This window comes from Mauremys mutica, chromosome 10, assembly GCF_020497125.1.
Source record: "Mauremys mutica isolate MM-2020 ecotype Southern chromosome 10, ASM2049712v1, whole genome shotgun sequence".
Taxonomy (NCBI): Eukaryota; Metazoa; Chordata; order Testudines; family Geoemydidae; genus Mauremys; species Mauremys mutica.
The window spans coordinates 39,855,716-39,878,931 of NC_059081.1; the positions used below are offsets into that span (position 1 = coordinate 39,855,716).

The 23,216-nt window shown below is 38.5% G+C and overlaps 1 protein-coding gene across 1 annotated transcript in view; it reads left to right on the forward strand.

The window, feature by feature from the left end:
* RAPGEF4 (Rap guanine nucleotide exchange factor 4) overlaps nt 1-23,216 on the forward strand; it is a 231,270-nt gene that overhangs the window by 184,812 nt on the left and 23,242 nt on the right. Inside the window, exons 16-23 of the mRNA XM_045032700.1 lie at nt 251-339; nt 3,508-3,586; nt 10,955-11,105; nt 12,193-12,281; nt 12,817-12,847; nt 13,097-13,175; nt 20,352-20,498; nt 21,226-21,323. Coding sequence (XP_044888635.1) covers nt 251-339; nt 3,508-3,586; nt 10,955-11,105; nt 12,193-12,281; nt 12,817-12,847; nt 13,097-13,175; nt 20,352-20,498; nt 21,226-21,323 — 763 coding nt within the window. The remainder of the gene's footprint in view (nt 1-250; nt 340-3,507; nt 3,587-10,954; nt 11,106-12,192; nt 12,282-12,816; nt 12,848-13,096; nt 13,176-20,351; nt 20,499-21,225; nt 21,324-23,216) is intronic.

Below are 23,216 nucleotides of genomic sequence, written 5' to 3' on the forward strand. Positions count from 1 at the left end.
AGTCCTCATGGTAAGAAGGTAAGTATTATTGTTCACATTTTACAGTTGGGGAACCTGAAGCAAAGAGGTTGAGTGATTTTTCCCCTGGGCCACACAGAGTCCATGTCAGAGCAGGTATTTGGGTTGGTCTTGACTTCCATTCCTGTGTTCAGAAGTCTTAGGTTCCACTTCTCTCTGGTACCAATTATTTCTTCAGTTGACATTTTCATTGTGCCTTTAGAAAAGTAATTGCTTCTTTTCTCTTCCACAGATATACTGTGATGTCAGGAACTCCAGAGAAAATTTTAGAGCACTTTCTAGAAACTATGCGCCTTGAATCAACTTTAAATGAAGTGACAGGTAGAATTGTGACAAAAGCTATATTTCTATTCATAAATAAGATAGGCTCTCGAGATGTAAGTGAAAACATCATGCTTGGAAATGCAGCCTTTAATTATCTGCAGAAATTCATCTAATCAGTATTTAGATACAAATTTTAAAAAGCTAGGAAATTCAAAATTTAAGGTGATAATCCACCATCCTTATCCTGTCCCATTGTATTTAGGGTTTGGAGCGTCTATTGATAGCAAAGCAGCAAAGTCTCACAAGATGTTGTAGCACAGGCAGTTGCTTGTATTGGTCACAGCTATGATGATAAATGGAGACATGCAATAACCCAGTTACATTGCTACCACATAATGTACTTGTCATGATGCATGCCACATAGTACTATGCACTAACCTTGATCCCTCCTGCGTCACTTTACATTTCTTTATTATACTTTTCCAGTGGACTCTTATTCAAACAGAAGGAATTCAGCACATCAAGGCCAAACCCTCTGCTGTGTAAATTGCTGCAGCTCCATTGAAGCCTATGGAGCTGCAGCAGTTTACATCATCACAGTCGTCAGATCTGAGAACATGTGTGTCTGCTATCTTATTCCTTGTAGGTCTTTTCATTAAAGAAAAGTCAAGAAAAAGGGATTTCTCATAATAATAGTAGTTGTAAACTGGCACAGACAATTTATATTATGTTACTGTTTGTCAACTAGGACACCCCTTCAGTAAGCATGTTTTTGACCTTACACATGGTTGGGAAGAATGAGTGTAAAGGCATTCTTAAATAATCCATAGATTAGTAGTGATATAATCAGTACATCAGCCCATGTGCAGAAAGATTGCGTGATGACTTTTAACTTCTCTGTTTTAATTGCTTCTGTGAATAAAATAAGCTTCCTATAAAGTTGCATAGTCATCTAGCAGCAGAAGCAGGGCATAGGGACTTCACGTCTGCAAACATCTGATGGCAAGTTTACCATCCTTATCCTTTAACTTTCTAAATAGTCTTAAACTTTTAAATTGTTTCAAAACGTTTCTTTTCCAAAATGTCCAATAGCAAAATTCCATATTTCAGCCTGATGGCCTGCAAAACATCACATTTCCAAACAAAGCCATTCTGAAGTGGTAGAGTCACAAACTTCTGAAACCACCGATTTTTCATTTGTGCATTCTCTTCAATTAAAAACAGTGAAACCAGTTTGTTTTGTGAACTATACAAAGAAAAAATACTCTGGCTGAGGTCCATTGGACTTTATATACTTCCAACAGAGAGACATTTCCAGATGCTGAATTATATAAAGAGTGGAAGCGATGATACAGTATGGATGGCACAGCTGTCACACCATGTTTTCCTTGATATCCCTCCATTACAAGACTTAAATTGTTATTACACTAAAAAGTGGCTCTATAAAAATGGCTCCCCTGGGTAATGGGTTTATTGTGTTTCACTGATTCCATATAAAATTTGCTTAGTTTACAATTAAAACAAACTGCCAACCCTCAAACTTATGCCGGACTCTAAAAGCCATTCCAGATCAGTCCTCCTTATACATCATCACAAGTACAAGGGGTAAAAGATGCCCTCATTTACACCAGTGCAACCCCACTAACAGCTCATTTGGAGGGAAGAGATAGCTTATCAGTTGCCATAATGTACTGAGTGTTATTTCTTTCCAACCTAAAAATGTTTTATTTGTATTATTAATCTCATTATAAATCTGTTTTCTATGTTTAATACAAATGTCATAATTGTGAATTGATTTGAATCAAAATATAAATTAGATCTTTGACAATCAATCTACTTATTTCTGGTCTTTTGCTGATTGCCAACTGAGTCAGCAAGGAATTCTTCCCCATCTTAGTATACTATTTGGAATTGTTATGCTGATACACCTTGTTGATAGGTGCTTCCTAGGTACTGAGATGTAGAGGGCCTGATTCTTATTACACAGAAGATCTTAATGTACATGAGAATTATGCCCAAATATTTCACTGTTGTACAGGAGTATTGTGATGTGTGGGATGCCTTCTTCTGAAGTATTTAGTATAAGCCAGTGGTTCCCAGACTGGGGTTCATGAAATGTTACAAGGGATTCTCGGGGAAAAATTCCCTAATGGCAGATAGAGCTGTCCCTAGGAACCCTGGGCAGCACGTGGCCAACAGCTCAGAACCCCTGGACGTCCAAGAGCTAAACAGATCAAAGCAAGCATATCTATCACACTGAGGAGATTTAAACTTCAAGACTCCTTATAAGAAATGGAAAGGGAGGTGGATATTTTTTGCTGTTTTTAAAATGAAAATAAGCAGCTAGTATTGTTTTTTAAATTATTATGAAGAACAAGTTTAAGCTTTGTTGTAACGTGCGTTGTTTGCCTGGACTGCTCAAGACCTGAATGCTTGTGTAGGAGGAACTCTTTGAGTCGGCTTCTTAAATACCTTCATGCTGTTTCACATCTGATACTCCTTGATGAAACACAGGTGCCTTGTTTTATAACAGGCTTATTCAAAGTGATACAAGCTCTGAAAGCGAGATCTTGGAAGAGTGTTGCTGTTTTCATAATGTAATAAAAATACTGTAATGATAAATAATAATTAATAAGACATAGTGTGTAATAAGCATGTCTTAAAAACAAATGTTATATTTCCAAGATCACTGCTTTTATAATTTATACTCAGGTAAAGGAGAAAATCCCTGGAAATATTCATTTTTAGGAGGGGGTTCGCAAGACTTAACGTTTCAGTGAAAGGGGTTCACAGGTTGTTAAAGTTTGGGAACCACTGGTATAAGGCCATTGAAGTGAAATGGATATGAATGGATGCTTAAACTAAGGCACATGCTAACGTATCTTGCTGAATCAGAGCCTTAGTGCAGTATTTCATGGCAAGGATTCATTTGATGCAGACTGAGTACATCTACTAAAGCCAGGTACCTATCAAATCTAGAAGCATAACCATTGTAGAATCCATTCCAAGAAAGAAACAAATCAATATTTCATGATAAATATATAGATTCTCTGTATTCAAGTTTAATACTGTACCCAAAAAATACAAAATCGAGTCAAACTGCTGACCTCTTCACAGTCTTCAGGAAGCTAATGAGATCTTTAACTGAAAGAAGCATCACTGTTATGAACCCTGAGTTGTTTGCAAGAGCTTAACTTTCTGCTTTGTTTGTTTTTCTCTTCACAGATTCTGTTTTAAATGATTTTGTTATGATGCACTGTGTTTTTATGCCAAATAGTCAGCTTTGTCCAGCCTTGATGGCACAATATCCTTTTGTGATCAAAATTTTACATTCCTTTTAAGACTATTCCTATTAGAAAAGAGAGAGACACATTCTGAAACACTCCTAGCTCTCCAAAGACAAGTAAAGTTTAATGGAGTCGCACTTTTATGGCCAAGTGTGTGTGAATGACAGAATACTCATAATTAGGCTTGGAAGGATTCGATTTTTATTGGTAAATGTTGGTAATGTAGATTTCACTGTACACACACAAACCGACAAAAAATATTTCCATCGATAGTAATCAAAATTGACAGATAGGCAAAGTAAGAAAAATGCTGCTTACGACTGTAAGAGTTCGATTTAAGGATATTTATTTTGTAAGTTTAGACATGTGATGTTGATAATTTGTGTTTTAATGGCTATAAAGGTTTGTTTTTGAACCTCAACATCTGCAGTCATTAAATAATTGTCTGCCCCCTCACCATTGCCTGACACACGCCCCATAATTTCTTGCAACTGTGACCATTTAAATAAACAAAAAAATTAAAAATGCTTAAAACCCATAATTTTCTCAAATGTGATAATTTAAATTGATAAAAATAAATTTAAATTTTGACAGATAAACAATATTATCTGTCAAAATTATTTAAACTTTTTTTTTGCCAAGCCCACCCATAACTCAGAGTTGTATGTTTAAGCTGCCGGCACATGGTACATGCTGGGGTGCAACCTGGAACTGAGGTACCACTGAGCCCTCTGACTCACCAGCCTGGGTTCACTCTCACACTGTGATAAGCTATAATCCTCTCCAGGACTTGCACTCACACAGACAAAGACACACCCAGCTGCAGTTTATAGAATCATAGAATATCAGAGTTGGAAGGGACCTCAGGAGATCATCTAGTCCAACCCCCTGCTCAAATCAGGACCGATCCCCAGACAGATTTTTGCCCCAGATCCCTAAATGGCCCCCTCAAGGATTGAACTCACACCCTGAGTTTAGCAGGCCAATGCTCAAACCACTGAGCTATCCCTCCCCCAGTTATGTGAGTGCTTCTCCTCCACCACTCATGAACTAACAATAGAGAGGCTATAGCCAGCACCCCCACCCCAGATCCACAGCCTAGGACCCCAGAGCTGTACCGTCTTGCCCTGACCAGTAAAGATTATTACCCAGTCTGCCCCTCCCTGGATGTGGAGAGGACAATGCACCGCCCCTGTTCCTGAGCAGATTTCCCTTTTCAGTTCAAACACTACACTGTTTTAGGTAAAAAATATAAAACAAATTTATTAACTACAGAAAGATAGATTTTAAGTGTTTATAAGCAGTAATGTACAGATCAAAGCAGATTACTTAAGAAATAAACAAAAACACAATCTAAGTTCTCTAAACTAGATAGGATTTGAATCAAGCCGTGTCTCACCCTGTTAGATAGTACAAACAGTCCACCAAGCTTCCATACACAGGCAGGTTTCCTTGTTTCCTGCCTGGAACCCCCCTTCCTCAGTTCAGTCTTTATTCATAAGGTGTTTCCAGGTGTTATGTTGTAGGGAGTGAGGCCCAGTGGTGATGTCACTTCCCCCTTTTATAGTTTCTTCCATGTGGAGGGAACTTCACAAACACAGTTTGTGGAAAAATACAGGCACTAAAATTGAATCCAATATCACCTGATCTAGTCACATGCCCTTGCATGCTTTAATGAGTCATGGCAGCTATTATCCATATGCTGACTGAAGTGTCCACAGGTGAGGATAAGCGAATGTCCCATTGTTTTCATGGATGGCCCATTACCTTGAATATTTCCTTCAGAATGTGCTGGCTAGACTGGATGTAAACTGACCTGTGGGAATTACCCAGAAGCAAACACAGTTGAAATACAGATGCACAGTCAATATTCATAACTCCAGATACAAAAATGATACATGCATACAAATAGGATAATCATATTCAGCAAACAATAACTTTTCCATTGACACCTCACATGACATATTTTGTACAATATGCATCATAATTATATTATAACCATGTCATAATCATATCATTATAGTGAATATGGGGTGCAGAGTGTCACAGTACATACTCATACTATGGTGAAATAAAGAGTCTGAAAACTCCTTCTTTCCTGCTAGAGATTTCCTATCCTGCAGGCTGAATTCCACTGAGTGACATTAGGTGGCTATAAGTTAAAACAATCCCTTCTGGCATGATAGCTGAAATCTTAAGGCACCTGGAGTAAATGAAAGTCAGTGGTTGCTTCAGCCAGCAGTTCCTTTTTTGTGCAAAATGAAAGCAGAATAATTAAAACATCAGAACAAAAGTATCCCCAGGGAAGGTGAGTAGGTGAATGGTTGCTGTTAAAATTGTCAGCATTGTCCATGTTACCACACAGTGGTATCTGTAATGCCATTTTTCTCCATACATGGAATAGGAAATAGCTGTGGTTGTATGTTAACTGTAGACAAATGTTGATTGTTTTAATGGCAATCACTTTGTTATAATTATTTTATTCTGAGAATATGAATTACAAGTAGCTGAGTTTATCTGGCTGTATTTTCAGAAGGTGCCAGAAGTTTTTGCCAGAACATTGCTTTTTCAGTTAAATTTAATGACGGTAAACAATGAAGCCAAGAAGAGCAGAAACACATTTCTTGAGTGTTTGTACTCTGTACTTCCTCTGTGACAAGTGTGGACATTTCTCATGTAATTCTGGTCTTCCGTTTTTTTCACTTTACTTCACTTTTCCAAATGACTATTAACAATTCAGATAACTACAGCATGTGAGGACAAATGGGGTAGTTTAGATTCAAGTTGGTTGCTGCCAATCTTTCATTGGTTCTGTGCCTTTGGCTTATGTGACAGTTTCAGCTCCTGAACATGCAGTCTGTTAAATGAATAAGCAACATCTCTTTAATTGCCTTCGTTCTTCTTTTGGCAGGAAAGATCCAGATAACTTTTAAATTGAGTTTTAACTCTTTCTTTTAACTTAGAACATTTTATGAGTTTATTAAAACTTTTATTAGAGTTTGACAGGAAATTAAATTCTGTTTTCCAAAAGTTTAAACACTCCTGTTCTTCATATAAGAGCTTTCAGTTCTCAAAACAGTCTTTCAAAATTAAATAACTCCTGGAAATTCATTAGCCTAAGTTGTTGGCAATTTTTGGAATGATAATTTTCTTGTCATTCTGCACTGAGTGAGGATTTGATTGTGCACTGCCAGTAATTCATTAATTAATTCCCCATTAATGTAAATATTCTATGGTTAAATGGCTTCTTACATTAGTAATTAGTCTGGCATCAAATGACCTTACTATATTAGTATATAAAACATCTTACTATTCATATAACAATGATATCAGGCAATTATTATGAAGACTTGCATTTACAAAATACAAAATCTTCAGGAAAACAAATAGCTTTTAGAAGTTCTATGTTGGGGCCAGTCATGTTTGTTTCTCTCTCTTAATTTCTCAACTCTCTCTTCTCAGAAACTCACAAAATCTTCCATGCAGAATGTGATCATGATGCAGTGATCTTGTTTCAAATATTACATCAGTGTCAACAGCTTCACTGACTTCCACACCTGAAGCACTTTACCTGCTTTACCAACAACTTAGTGACATAGATTTCAGCAGATTGTTTTGAGTTTGCTCTTCAATGCACAGATAAATTGTTGTGAACTCACGAGCCTAGAGGGAGGTGTTTTTGATTTCACCTGATTCTGAACCTCCAATGAAAACCGTAAAGTAGCTGTAATCATCTGATCAAAAATGTGTCTCATGTAAACACAACAACAGTTTAGCCATTAGATCTTTATACTTACATTGGGCAGCTACAGAAAATACACTGTATGTTTTGTTAACTTCATTTACCATCATACCAACAAGAATTTATACTCGATCACAGTGATGCACATTGGCTTTACACAATTATTAGTTATTAATGTAGTTAAATTTTGATTACATGGATGGAAGAACAGACTCAAAACTTGCTTCTACTTCCTAGCAAATATATCTTATGCCAACATAACTAAGATCTAAGTACAGAGCTGTAACCATATTGATGTTGATTCATGTTTCACAATTAACTGCATATCTGACACTTACTTATTGCAAAAATACATAATATTGTGTTTCTGATTGCAAACCATAATGCATCTACCACATGTAGAATTAGGAGGTTTTCACTAACTTGCACCATGATAACATTAATAAAGGAGCCATTATGAGCCAAATTAAAAATAAGCAAATGAGCGTAAAAATTACTGGTGCCTGTGGTGAGTCAGTTAATAAGTAGGTAAAAATATATGAAATAATAAGTGTTTGAAAGGTAAAAACTGCATGAGGAAAATGACTCAGTGGAATGTTAAATTTGCTGCCTGAAATGTTAGAGAGCATAGTCTGCAATATATTATTTACTTCCTATGATCCTTGGACTTACGCACTCTCATAAATAGGCTGACGTTGTTTCCCTAGTCACATTAAATCCATTCTAAACTAAATTAGAATGCAGATCTCTGTTCATACTCAAAAGCTTAGCAGTCATATAACTGTCCCAGTAATCCTAGTGAAATGCCTAATCTGTATGGGTGTTTTTGGTCAGAGGGAAATTAGAAAATTCCATGTTCATAAGCCCATCCTTTTTCCAATTAATGCTTTATTCATATAATGCTTTAATGTGGAAAAAAACAAGAGCCCTTGGTGTAGTTTTCAAATGAAAAGATTGAAATAGATCTTACAGATGATTTTAATTTCTAATGAAGAGTTTGAAGTCTCTTGGGTTAGCTCTTGAAAGTGTCCTGAATGAACCCCAGTCTTTGATGTGACTGAAACAATGGAAATAAATGAATTCTTAAAGTTCACTATGTCCAGATTCATATCAACGCTACCATATGTGGGAGAGGCCATGGCTAAAAAATTTTCCAAGGAAGGCAACTCCAAGTTACCACCACAATCATTCTCTCCCTAATTCACACACAAACATCAGTTTATTGGGAGCAATTTTTCCTCCCACAATTTATACTATTAACCTAAAATCAACAAGAGGCAAGGCAAGTGCATGAAGGGTCTGATCCTGCTTCCACTGAAGACAATGATGAAATTCCTATTCAGTTCAACAGGAGTAGGATCTAGGAGGGCCAGGTGTCCAGTTTTCGACCAGAAAGTCTAGTCGAAAAGGGGACCTGATCAGTCAGATCCACTGAGCAGTCTCCCAAAGTCCGGTTACTGTGGGTAGGAGAGGCAGGGAGGCGCCACATCATCACCCGCGCCACTGCCAGCTCCTACTCAGCCAGGGCCACCTCCTATCTGCATTGGGTGGCTGCAGCTCCTAGCCCCGGCTCTGCAGGTGAGTCTCTCCTGACTCACGCAAGGAGGGGGGGAAAGGGAAAAAGCAGTGAGTGATGGAGGGAGAGAGAAAGAGGAGTGAATGGGGTGGGGGCCTCTGGGGGAAGGGGCAGGGCAGGAGCAGGGCCTTGGGGGAAGAGGCGGGGTATGGGTGAGGCCTAGGAGGAAGGGGTGGGACAGGGGAGAGGAAGGGGAGATTCCAGCACTTGCTGGAGTGTCCGGTTTTTAAATATGACGAAGTTGGGAACCCTAGCAGGATCAGACTTGAAGTAATGTCAGCATAAGGCCTATAATGGGGCATACAGGCAATTTAAGATTTATGAGGCCAGTATTACCCCATGCCAGGTTTTCAATAAAGGACATTTGGGACAGGAAATGAGGTCACTGAGGGAGAGGAAGAATTATTGGGAAAGCCATGTGGGCTGCTGATACCTTTTGGTTTTAGTGCCCAGGGTGGATTTGTATAATCAGAGGTGGGCTGGAACTTCTCTCTCCCTTCAGTGGTGAGAGATCAAGTTGGTTCTTGGTGGGTCCTGCCTGTCTGTCTGTCAGAACCGGGAGAGCACCACAGGCATGGAAATGGAATCCCTAGGGCAGGGTAGTAGTGCAAGCATGGGGAAAGGCCTGCTGGGATATAAGGAGACTGTATAAACCCTGCCTTTTCTAGAGGTAATAGACCAGGAAGCAGGCAAGCTGTACTGATGGTCTCTCCCGTAAGTAGACCTCTCTGTATTTATTATGTGTGAATTTTGTTTTGCTTTGTAGTGATTCTGAGACAGACTCTTCCAATGAGATTCTGTGAGGCCATGTAGACATCTTCACTGCTCCCCCCACCCCGCCTTTTTTCCTTCTGCAAATTGAAATAAAGCTTCCCTGGCCCCAAACTTCCAACCCAAAAAGGGAGCTTTTTCTGTTTACAATTCCATGAACATGCTTTCTATTTATTTATTTCTGTATAAGGCCCCTTATGTGGCTAAGCAGCCTGAGCTTAAGCACAAGCTGAATGAAGCCTTTAAATAACACTCAGGCCAGTTGAATTTACAGAGTTGTCAAATTATATACCATTACATACTGCACTTTACATTTGTGTTTTTTGATCTAATCCTGCATGATATGACTCAATACAATATTTAAAGAAAATGTTTTCCTAAACCTAGTCTCAGTGGGCCCAATTCTCCCCAGTGAATTTCTGCTCATTACAGTGGAGGTACACCAGAGGTGCATTTGGCTTAATGTTACTAAAATAAAATCTTGATTCAATAAATCTCTTGAACCTTCCTCCCTCTGGTTGGGGAGAGGGTCCACAGGCCAACCCCCCACTCTCTAATTTGCTCCCCATAGATTTATAGAGGCATCAGTGCAGTCTTTTAAATAAGCCCAGTGTTCTTTAGATTAAAGTTGTAGGTACAGGAGTGAGCACTTCAGAGATGTGATGTCCTTTGTGGTACTTACAAGATATGTGCATGCAGAAACTATGCTTTGGTGCAGTTTGTTTATATCTTTATCTTTTTCTACATTCTTTTTCCTTTTCAAAAAAAAGTTCTTGCATCTAATTTTCATGTTTTTGCAATTAAAATTTTAAAGAAGTAAAGCCACCATTTGTTAAATATGTAGCTTTATATTTTATTGTTTATGTTATTAAATGCATGTCACAAAGTGCTGTGCACAGGATATGATATGCGGCTAACTTATGTGACAGATTCCTTTTTCTTCTACCAGAAGAACAGGACTGAATGTTCTCTTTAGATGAAGTGATTAACCATCTTTTCCCTGGCTCTTAAGTGTCATCTCTCTTGCTCCATTATAAAGCTGTGACAAACAGTCTGATTGTGATTCTTGATACATTCCTTAGAAAATGCCCTCTGTTGTTTCATGAACGGTGCTACTGAGAGGCTTCATTATACCTTTATAATATGGTAAGAAACAAAAAAGGTGTGTAAATCTGACCCTCTAACCTCACTGATCATGAAATTCCTGCTGGAAAGCCCCTGAAAGGAGTAATTTCCTCAATTCTTACTGTATTGGACATCTTAACTCAGTAAATATTTTCCTTGACACCTTGGCACTTACCATGCCCAGCCTTCCCAAGGTTCAGAGCAGGAGAAAATGGATTATGCACTTAATAATAAAAGGCGAGTCATCCGACTGGTTCTACAGTGGGCTGCTTTGTATGGAGACCTACTACAAGAGGATGAAGCAGCAATGGCCTTTTTGGAGGTACAGTGGGATTGCTATTGTATCATTATACTGAAGAGCAGCTACCAAAGAGGATTTGCATAAGTCCACTTCACAGCCTTTAGAATTCTGTTAATAAGAATGTAGATGCCATGGGTAATTTTAAAGTGCAATGTTCTGTTTGTTTTATTTCTCCGTTTGGGCTGCAGAGTACACATGTGATTGGTTTTTATTTTATGCACAACAATTACAGAGCCAGCAGGTACAAATCCTTGCTGTGTGGGTATTTGTACGATGCTCTGTCGCACAGTGAAGAGGGCTCTGACAACAGCAGAACCATTGTAGTTCTGCTGTGCATGGGTGAGAGGCAGGATTTCACCCAGGGAGAATAGACCCTCTGCATGCTACAAACCCTGTCATGTAGATTGTTTGAATCTTGTTGGGATGTGCCAGGGAGGGGCTAGAGGATCTGTCACTATGTGAAGCCAAAGACCACTCTATCCCCAACTTAGGCTGCCCTGCAGCTACACTGGCTGCTGTAGCCTGGAGTCCTTGCCCCCAAGGTCCCTGCAGATCTCCCATATGCGCAGTCCAGCTACAGCATTTGACCCATAACAATGTCAATTGTTATGAAGATTGTAAACTCTTTGGGGGCAGGTACCATGGCTTTGTATTTGCTTTGTGGTACATTTGGGGTGTCATATAAGGAATAACAACAACAACAACAACAATAGTGAGATTGCTCCTTTAAAACAAAATGACCTAACTGTAAGAGTGTTTCACTGTATTATGTATAAAATTATAAAAAGTGTGGAGTATGGGCTTTGGCAGGGCAGTGCTTAATTAGAAAAAGCACATTCACATCTGTCTCACATTTTTACTATCACACTTCCTTCCTGTATGTGCAGTTTTAATTTAAATCCACTGGAGTTACACAAACAGAAGGGATACAGGAATAGGCCCAGAATTTGAGTGTTGTGGGGCATCTTATTGTTCCCCTATTCACTAAGCTGGATCTCACTCTTAGTAATCAGTAAACTGGCATATGTAAGCTCACTAATCCTTTATCCTTTTAGGTACAACTCATCTATTGTTTTGTTGTTCAAAGACTGTTCTGTATCATTTACAGGAATTTTATGTATCTGTATCAGATGATGCAAGAATGATTACAGCACTAAAAGAGCAACTCTCAGAGCTAGAGAAGACTGTAAAACAAATGTAAGGTCTTGACTTTTCTGGTTCATTTTACAACTAAATACCCAGTGAAAAATGTCTCTCTTAGAGCTGTCTGGGAAGTGTTCCCCAAATCCATGGGAAGCTTTCAAGATGGCTGCTCTAACAGAAAAGTTCTTCCATGCATGTTCAGACTAGCATATGTGACACTTTTTCTCTGTATGAACATTCTTGCAAATACCAAATTCACTCATAAACGTTCACAGACAGAATATGAAAGGAATTGTAAATTCCACTGAAGCAAAGAGATCAGACTAGATGATCTAATGGTTCCACCTGGCCTTAAAGTCTATGAAGCTATGAACAAAATTGCAAATTAATATTTGTGTACAATTTTTGCAATATTTGCCCAATCCTAGTTTAGGCTATGATAATCTTCCTTTATTTTCTTAGTATAAAACATGTATGAATACCTAGATACAATAGTTTGGAGAGTAGTCAATGTCTAAACTGATATATTGCAGGAAATATCTTCCAAAATATATTTAATGATACAGTATGCTTTTTCTGCCTTCTATAGTTCAGAAGAAACTAAGGCGCCACAAAAGAAGGTAAATGGACTTTGTTTGGCAATCTTCTAAAACAAAGGCTTTGCTTTAAGACTTACAGACTTTTCTTTTCAGTAACATACAATTTATTAGAACAACACATATTGAAATATTTTCAAGAATTACACTGCAAATGTATTTGTTTTACTTTTTCACCTGCATCTTTGATGTAGTATGTCTGATTAGATCTACTCCACGTTTCTCCATGTATTTATGATTATGGGTTTTTGTTTGTTTGTTTGTTTCTGGCAGCACAAAGTACTTTTGCAGCAGTTTAACACAACTGATGACAGAGCTCAAAAACGCCAGCCAATCAGGGGGAGTGATGAAAGTAAGTATATGCATACAGGGGTTTGCGGCACTCTGTTTTCTGATGTTTGTAATAAATTTGTCACTTCTGGGGCAGAGATCAAAATAAACATAAGTATCCCCAATTTATAAATCTGGGCCAAAAACATGTTTGTATTTCCTTGCTTAACATGGGTGCTTAGTCACTGATTTTAATATAACTTCCTCAGAGGAAAAAATACACTTCCTCAGACCCTTTAAAATTAATAAACAAAGCAGTTTGAAAAACAGCACTAGCAAGATGTAGGTGTGTAGTACGTGTGCAATGAGTGATCTGTAACACACATGACACTGAAGCCCTTACTCCCCACTAGTTACACATGGGTGTAACTCTGTAGATTTAATTGGAGTTACATTGTCATAAAATGTGTGTAAATAGAATGAAGAGTCAGGCTCTGGATCTCTTGCCTATGACAGAAAGGTCTATTAAATAGAAGCCTTTGTTTGCTCGTATGAACCATTTTGTCTTTAGTTTGACTCCCATGCAGAGTTGAAAATAAAATTTACATCAGTGCCTCAGACTGAGACTTTTAGCTCTACTCACTTTTCAGACTTTCTTTTTATTTTGGGCTGGAGAAGCTCCTCTGTGTAGAGGCAGATTGGAGACCTGGCTCTGTGATTTATCCATTGTTACCAAAGATATTTTAAAAATCCCATAAATCCTGGCACCTTTTCCCAACTGTTAGTCAACATTTCAAACAGGTGTTAAAAATTTATCTTCACAATAAAAGCTGCCCCAACTTCAAACCCAGCATTGTTCTGTCAGTCAAGGGACACTTTGGATAACTGTATGAACAATAGTAGTAAAAATATAGTCAAATACAAGGTTGTACATCTAGGATCAAAAAATGGACTTATAGAATAGGAGACTGTGACCTGGAAAGCAGTGATCTGAAAAGAACACCATTGTTGGTAAGCAAATGAATGCGAGCTCCAGGTGTGAAGCTACAGCAAAAAGGGCTACCATGATCCTTAGCTGTATAAAGTGAAGAATATTAAGGAGGTGGCATTATATCTGTATGTGACATTAGTGAGACCAGTACTGGAATGTTGCACCCAGTTCTGGTATCCAAACTTTAGAATGGATGTTGAAAAGCTGAAGAGGGCTCAGAGAAGACCTACAGGAATAACTCATGGTCTGGAAACCAGGCCTTACGGTGAGAAACTTAAGAGTTCAATCTATTTAGTTTATGGAAGAGAGGTTTAAGGGGTGTCTTGATGATGGTCTATTAGTACCTACACAAGGAGCGGTTATCTGATATTAGAGGACTATTTAATTTATCAGACAAAAACATAGCAAGATCCAGTGGCTGGAATTTGAAGTCAGCAATATTCAGACTGGAAATGAGAGACAAGTTTTTAGGGGTGTGGATAATTACCTATTGACACAGGTTACTAAAGGATATGGTCAATTCTCCATCAATTGGAGTCTTTAAATCAAAACTGGATTAAAAATGGGTTCTAGCCCATCAATTGACTGGATTTGCTGCAGGAATTACCAGGAGAAATTCTGTAGCTTGTCTCATACAGGAGGTCAGGCTATATGATCATAATGGTCCCTTCTGGCCTTAAAATCCATGCATTTATGAGTAATGACATTTATAATTATGAATGCTACGGTTAGAGTAATCAAATCTCATGGCTGAAGGTGTTTGCTGATTGCCACAGAGAACACTAAGGAATTCCCCCCTGCCCATGTCCAGCACTGTCAGTTGGCCAGGTGCATTATTGATAGAAGGGAGTTGCCTTCCTAGTAGGAATGGGCACTGCAGAAGCCAGGATCATGTACTTAATGGATCAACAACCTGATCTCATTTGTCTGTGTTCTCTCCTTACTGAAGTCAATAGAGCAGGGGGCACCATGGTGCCTGCAGGGGCATCTAAATGTGCCCGCATCCTGGCTGGCGGTCGAGCATCTGCCGAAATGCCGCCGAAATTCACAATAAGGAGATACTAGGCTCCTCGGAGCAACTTAGAACAATTTACAGCCTGAACTAAGTTGCACCAGCTGCTTATGGCCCTAAGTGCCATTACAGCAACTAAAGATCAGAAGAGTTTAGAGACACCTTGGCCATGCCGCCTTTCCTCAGCCATGCTTTAGGCACTTGTCTCCTGACTGTATGCATAGGAGCCTGCAGAGCAGTGCTACCCCAGCTGAAGGCCCCTGTCCTCTGGAAGCTGGTTAAGCTGGCTTTAGGGCACTTTGCCCTGGGACAGTGGGCCATGACTGCCGTACTGCTGTCTAGCACTAGGTTTCTGACTTTTTCACTTCTAAAACTATATTAGCATGGTCTCACTCTTCTTTTGTCCGCCTTTAGATCTGCACGTCCTTGACCAAATACCAGCTGCCTCTCTCATTCTGGCATGGAAAATCACAATAAGGAGATACTAGGCTCCTCAAATTTTGGTGGGATGAGGTTCTCACCCCCAAAAATTGAAAAGCAGGGACCCCATTCTGTTTTTCCCCCAGCTAACTCCTCACCTCACTCTTCCCCCGCATTAGCCTCTTTCACACTTTCTCCAGTTTTGAATCATTTTTTTTAATTAGGTCAAGACACAGTTTAAATAGTGCTGTACCCGATACGATTTTCTTTCTTAACAGTTTCTCCAACCTGAGATAGGGACAGCATTTCCAGCAAGTGAGCAGGTCACTGAGGCAGGGACAGTAAGAACATCAGGCAAGAAGCAGGGTTCCCAAGCATCCTTTTTAGTGTACTGGTCTGGGCTCTCTGAAGAAAATAGTGCCCTGCATCACTGTATATCTCTGTCTGTCTGTCTCTCTCTCTCTTCCCTCCACCCCAACAACACACTGTCAATACAGTCACTCTTACCCTTACCACTATTCATCTCCCATTTACCTATGCAGACACCAACTCATTCACCGTCCCCCTCATACACCATCATGACCAGAAAGGGCCCTAATAGCGTCCTGAATTATTAAGGTTTCTGTCCCTTATACATGATGAAAATCTTGATACATTTGATTGGGAAATTGGTGTTGGTCTGTTATGATTTATTGCCCATCCTAGGCAAGAGTGCCATGTGTGGAAATTTCTAGCTCTCTGTAGATTGCAAATCTCATGTTGATTCACGGAAAGTACTTTGTAAATTACACATATCATGCCATGTTTTAAGAACTAGGCAATGTAGGAGGTACAAACTTCTAAAGAACTTTATCTTTAAGACTTACAGATGCATGTTGTGGTGACATCTTGTGTTTCACTCTGGCTGTTAATATACTAGTCCGTCTTCTGAGAAAGCTGGCAGCATACAGGGAGCCAGAGCAAGAATTATTTCCAAAGATGAGTTGCAATAGATCTAAACAGCAGGTGCACAGCACATCTTTTATAATTTAATTCATCTCCAAATCTTTAACATTTGAGAGAGAACATCCAGTTCAATACTCCAGCAGTGGATAAGGTACTTGAAAATGAAGAGCAATCTTGCACTGGCATCTGGAAAGATCTGATTACTCATAGATATTTTCCATCTCTGATGTCTTGTATTCCGTGTCCACTCCGTCCTTCAGAACAATCTGAAGGCTTACTCCAAAGCCCACTGAAATCAATGGACAGATTTGCACTGACTTCAGTGGGCTCTGGATCAGGCACGCCTTTTTTTTTCTATTTCTCAAATCTCATCTTGAATCTTTTTTCTCCATTTTAGCTGACAGTCAACATTAAATTCTACTTGCCTTTCTTTTTTCCATTGCTGCATCCTTCCGCCCTCCTTCCCCCTTTTACTAGTTTGCTAGGATATTTGCTTTCATCTCTATTGCTTTCACTTCTCTTCTCCCTTGTTCCTTTTGTTCTACTTTACCTCTGTATGTCATTTTATATAGTATGTTGCTGTACCCAACTCCTGTATTATCTTTCTGTTCCACCTCTCACAGCAAAGTGTTCTATGATGCTAGGTGTGGAGGATGCTATATGTAAAATGGATAGTATTTTATTAGAGCCAGGACTCCAAGTATGTCCTGCTGATAGAGCAAGCATCATATTTTGATTAAATCAGATATTTTAGAAAATTAATTGGTATTGTATTAAAAAAAATCCTAACAACTACAGAAACCCATTGGCTCTGGCCTCTGTGGACTCCATTAAAGTAGCATTGCTAAAAAATACAGCACTAGGCCATATTATCTCATTCTGGGAATCTCCCCCAGACTGGAAGGGGGACAGTGTCTGTACTCTTTGACCCTCCTCAGCCCAATCCCTGCCCTCCCCCTAGCACGGAGCCAGATCTGTGGAGTAGGATTAGTAGGAGTCCATTCCACATGTGGTCACTCTCCTCTTCTGTATGAATAGGAGAAGAGTCATGCATGGAAGGGGCCCTCCATATGGGGATCTGTGAGTGGAAACAACCAGGACATTGTGTATCCACAGGCTTTGTGCTGATGAACCAGTATCACATGTGGATCAGTCTGTACAAGTGTTCATCTGATATATGTATTTCAGACCTCCATAGGACTCTAGGGGCATCTCGCCATGGATGTACATCACATATTCAGAGAGCCATAATTTGGGTGTCTCTCCTTTGGATTTACATAGAGTCATAGAATGTAAAGCCAGAAGGGACTACCAGATCATCTAGTCGGACTTCCTGTATATCACAGTCCACTAACCACCACCCAGCCACCACCAGCAGCCATAAGGCCATATAGATATTGCTTCCATGGAGGAAGCTCATCACATTCTATAGGGTTATATAGCAGTTGAGCCCAAGGCTGTACATTTCTCATTGATAGGACAGGCACCAAAGTGAACATAAGCTATTTGGCTTGGTTTGGCAGTTGGGCTAAAGGAGTTCTTTGCTTGCTTCCTCTTTTGGCTTGAATTTATGCCACTTCTGTCCTGCTCTTTACTGACTGATGTAACATCATTGCAGTCTCTGCAACAATATGACCTTGTATTTCCTATTATTTTATGGGGCAATTCTTACTATATTGTATTTTTATAGTGCTGTCAATTAATCGCAGTTAACTCACGCGATTAACTCAAAAATATTAATCATAATTTAAAAAATGAATTGCAATTAATCACAGTGTTAAATAATAGAATACGAATTGAAATATATTAAATATTTTTGGATGTTTTTCTACATTTTCAAATATATTGATTTCAATTACAACACAGAATACAAAGTGTACAGTGCTCACTTTATATTATTATTTTTGTTGACAAATATTTCCACTGTAAAAATCATAAACAAAAGAGATAGTATTTTTCAGTTCACCTCACACAAGTACTGTAGTGAAATCTCTTTATTGTGAAAGTGCAATTTACAAATGTAGATTTTTTTTTGTTACGTAACTTCACTCAAAAACAAAATAATGTAAAACTTTAGAGCCTACAAGTCCACACAGTCCTACTTCTTATTCAGCCAATGGCTAAGACAAACAAGTTTGTTTACATTTACAGGAGATAATGCTGCCTGCTTCTTATTTACGTCACCTGAAAGTGAGAACAGGCATTCGCGTGGCAATTTTGTAGCCAGCATTGCAAGGTATTTACATGCCAGATATGCTAAACATTCATATGTCCCTTTATTCTTTGGACACCATTCCAGAGGACATGCTTCCATGCTGATGATGCTCGTTAAAAAATAATGTGTTAATCAAATTTGTGACTGACCTCCTTGGGGGAGAATTGTATGTCTCCTGCTCTGTTTTATCCACATTCTGCCATATATTTCATGTTATAGCAGTCTCGGATGATGACCCAGCACATGTTGTTCATTTTAAGAACACTTTCACCGAAGATTTGACAAAACACAAAGAAGGTACCAATGTGAGATTTCTAAAGATAGCTACAGCACTCAACCAAAGGTTTAAGAATCTGAAGTGCCTTCCAAAATCTGAGAGGGACAAGGTGTGTGTGGAGCATGCTTTCAGAAGTCTTAAAAGAGCAACACTCTGATGGGTGGTTAGAACCTGAACCACCAAAAAAGAAAGTCAACCTTCTTCTGGTGGCATCTGACTCAGATGATGAAAATGAACATGTGTTGGTCCACACTGCTTTGGATTGTTATCGAGCAAAACCCGTCATCGGCATGGATGCATGTCCTCTGGAATGGTGGTTGAATCATGGAGGGACATATGAATCTTTAGCGCATCTGGCATGTAAATAACTTAGCGATGCTGGCTACAACAGTGCCACACAAATGCCTGTTCTCAATTTCAGGTGACATTGTAAACAAGAAGCAGGCATTATCTCCTGCAAATGTAAACAAACTTGTTTGAGCAATTGGCTGAACAAGAAGTAGGACTGAATGGACTCAGAGGCACTAAAGTTTTCCATTGTTTTATTTTTTAATTGTTATTTTTTGTACATAATCCTAAGTTCAACTTTCATGATAAAGAGATTGCACTACAGTACTTGTATTAGGTGAATTGAAAAATACTATTTCTTTTGTTTTTTACAATGCAAATATTTGTAATAAAAATAAAGTGAGAACTGTACATTTTGTGTTCCATGTTGTAATTGAAATTTGAAAATGTAGAAAATGTCCAAAATATTTAAATAAATGGTATTCTATTATTGTTTAACAGCACGATTAAGCACGATTAATTTTTTTAATTGCTTCGGAGCCCCAATTTTTTACAATTGTATGTTTGTTGCAAGGCCATTTCCTCTCATTTTCTGAAACATTCTTGATTTCTCAATAATATATTTAAATATAAAAAAGGGATACTAGAACAAATGCAGTGCAGCTTAAATTAAGCTTTGATTGTGATCATGAATCTCTTATTAAATATGGTTTTGTAAATATGTAAACTCTTTATATTGTATGTAGAGCATTTATAGCCAATTTTTCTTAACTTTTGAAAAAAGAAAAATCACTTATTAAATATTTGACTATCCAGTGGCCTGAAACTTAAGGAAATACCAAGTGACACTGCCTTTTATGAATAATATGGTAACATTGGAATTCCTGATATCTTATAATTTGCTAGAAGTTCCTTCAAATCAGTTATTGAAATTAGTCAAACTTTAGAACAATTAGCAATCTTAGAGCTACAGTCCCAAATAAATTTGTGGCGACCTGCTAGTGTTTGTTGTATCTTTGAGCGGTGGGTCATTGAAGTACAGCAAATAGTTTGCACGGTAAACTGTATTCGGTTATGTACAGCATTCACAATGCACTCTTTTGTCTTTAGTTCTGTTTAAGGTATACTGTATAGATCACACCTACACTACTATCCGCGTGCCGGTGGTGGCCTCTGTTAAGGAAGTGATCAGCGCAGTAGCAGATAAACTGGGTTCTGGAGAAGGCTTGATCATAGTAAAGATGAGTTCAGGAGGAGGTATGGTTTTTGCATGATCTTTAATGCTTCTCATTTAAAATGAAGCCCAAAACCAATGCTAGTTTGGTAAAGGCTATTCCAGTACATTTTAATATATGTTCAACTAGTATGAAATCTCTTTCTTAGGAGCAAATCCTGTCCCACTTTTTTGCAGTTGCAGCATTTTTTTGTTTCAAAAGTGGGTGACAGGCAGCCTTCTTAGCATACCTGGGGAGAGAATGATTCATAAATCAATGTATAAGCTCGTCTTTACCTGTGATCTTCACTCCATTTTTTAGGACTGCGGTGATGAGGGCTCAGGCGGAGTACAATTGCCTGAGGGTGTGGTGAAATGCACTTACCTACTGACTTTCAAGTCAGTTTTGGAATAGGAACAGCTATCTAATCTCTCCCTGCTCAAGAGACTGGTGATCTAATTATTGTTGGGTTTTGGTGCTGGGGTAGTTTCTAAAGGTTGCTATGCAGGATCCCCGACTCTTGATTTCAGTCTGGGGGTTAGGGTTCCATGTCCCAGATTGATGGGAGTTTCATTTGAGCTTTGCTCTTTTATATATTGAGGTCACTTTTCTTCAGTAAGTGGGTTCTTACAGTCATCTACCTTGTAGCTAAGGCATTCACTATACTCATTCAAGTAATGCACATATCTACTAATTTGTTGTTGTTGTTAGGTCACTGCTGTTAATTCCACATGCATTTAATAGGCAATCATATGATTTCATTTTTATAGAAAAGGTTGTGCTCAAACCTAATGAAGTTTCAGCATTTACGACTCTCAGTGTTAATGGACGTCTGTTCGCTTGCCCACGAGACCAATTTGATTCCCTGGTATGTATGTATACTGTTCTCAGCATTGCAAATCAGAGAGCTTCTTTGGAACTTAACTTTCCAGATACAGTAAAAGCTTTGTTATCTGGCATGTTGAGGAATGGGGGGTGCCAGTTAGTCAAAAATTCCAGCTAACTAAGAGTTATACTTACCAATGGAATACCAATTTTCAAAGAATTAGAATACAATAAAATGAATAAAGTACAAAATAGTATACAGGTACTCACCAATCCAGTAGTAGTACTGCACTGCAGAGTGCTTGGTTTCTTGAAGCACTTAGGTGTTTACAGGTAAAGTTTTCTATACAGTAGGTTATCTTATAATACTACATATCACTATGTGCAGCGTATGGCGTACAGCTACATCACTAAATCTACACTTAACACTAAAACTATACTGAACTTAATTTAATCTTTCTTTGATTCAGAAGACACTTCAGGATCTTGCAGTGCCTCAGGATCATCATTATCAATACAAATTACCATTGTAGATGTAGAAGGTGTAGGGGATTGGGCTGAATCTATAATGACCCTATGACACATCCTGGAAGCTGCTTTTTTGAATAAATCCCTGATATCAGCTTGCTTACTTGTGTTCTGCCTCTTTTCCATAAAAGTAGAGTGCAGAATGTTCAATTGCATAACTTCCTGGGCAGTATACTAGTCCCAGTTACTAGACTGAAGATTTGTATTGGGAGATAGCAGAAATGCGGGTTGATAGAGCTTTCTGTTTGAGCAAGTGCCGGATAACACAGCGTTTACTGTACTTTGAACACTAGTAGCTCAAAAGTTTCTTGCCCCATTCTGCCTTTTGAATGTCTTAGCTCATCTGAGAGATTCAGAGCAAAAATTTTGTCACAGTGCTGTGGGAAGAGCGCCCTTATTTTAAAAAAAAAAGGGTAATAGTATCATTTCTTAAACTAGGGCAAAAATTGTTCTCTTATCCACACAGCAAATTTTGACTCCAATATTCTAAATGGAATTGAGTATGTAGGCAGAGGAAAATATTATAACCCAGATCTGTGGTGCAGATCTGATTATAGAATTATCTTCTCCCCACCCCTCGTCCCCGTTTGTATAAGGGGAGTTAGATGTTATCAATTGAAATATTATACAGACTTGATTCATGCAGTAAGTGCTTTAAAACCATTTCTGCCTGACCTCCCTCCCTCCCCCAAATACCATGACAAAATCACAGAAAATATTCTAAGTAGAAAGTCTGGATTTCCTTAAGTAAAATTGTTCATAAGTGCTTATTCATACAGTAACTTTAACAATGTCCATGGGGCCTGCTTTTATGGAGCTTGATTTTTACTGTACTTTTTGTTCCTTTTACTTCATTAAAAACGACTGTCATTGCCAAGCCTTGTCAGCATAAACTCTATTACTCCAGACCTCCTGTATGCTTTTAACAAGTTAGCATGTATGCCTTCTTTCTTTTATAGATATTGCAAAATCTGAGTTTTGCTTCTGCTTTAGATTTAGAAATTTAGTTGTAAATTTTCAGTCCTTGGCTACCTTTTCCATCTTTGCTATCTCCAGTTAGCATGGACTGAATGTGTCAAATACACTTTATTGTACCATTCAAATGTGACAAAGTCCCAATCCTGTGATGTTCTGACAGTCCTCAGCTCCTGTTGGCTTCAGAACGAATAGAGGGCATTAAGCATCTTATAGTTCCTTCTCAGCTCTCCATAAAAGAAGTCCACACATTGACTGTTCCTGCAGTATTCTGAAGAATGGTGTTAACAACTAGCAGAATCCTACAAAATGAAACACCTTTTACCATTTAAGAATGCGCTTTCTAATTCATGAATTTGTTGATGTTTTGCTTGGCAAGCCCCTTGTGAAAATAAGGGGGTTATTCTGAAATGGATGAAGTCTAAATGTTTCT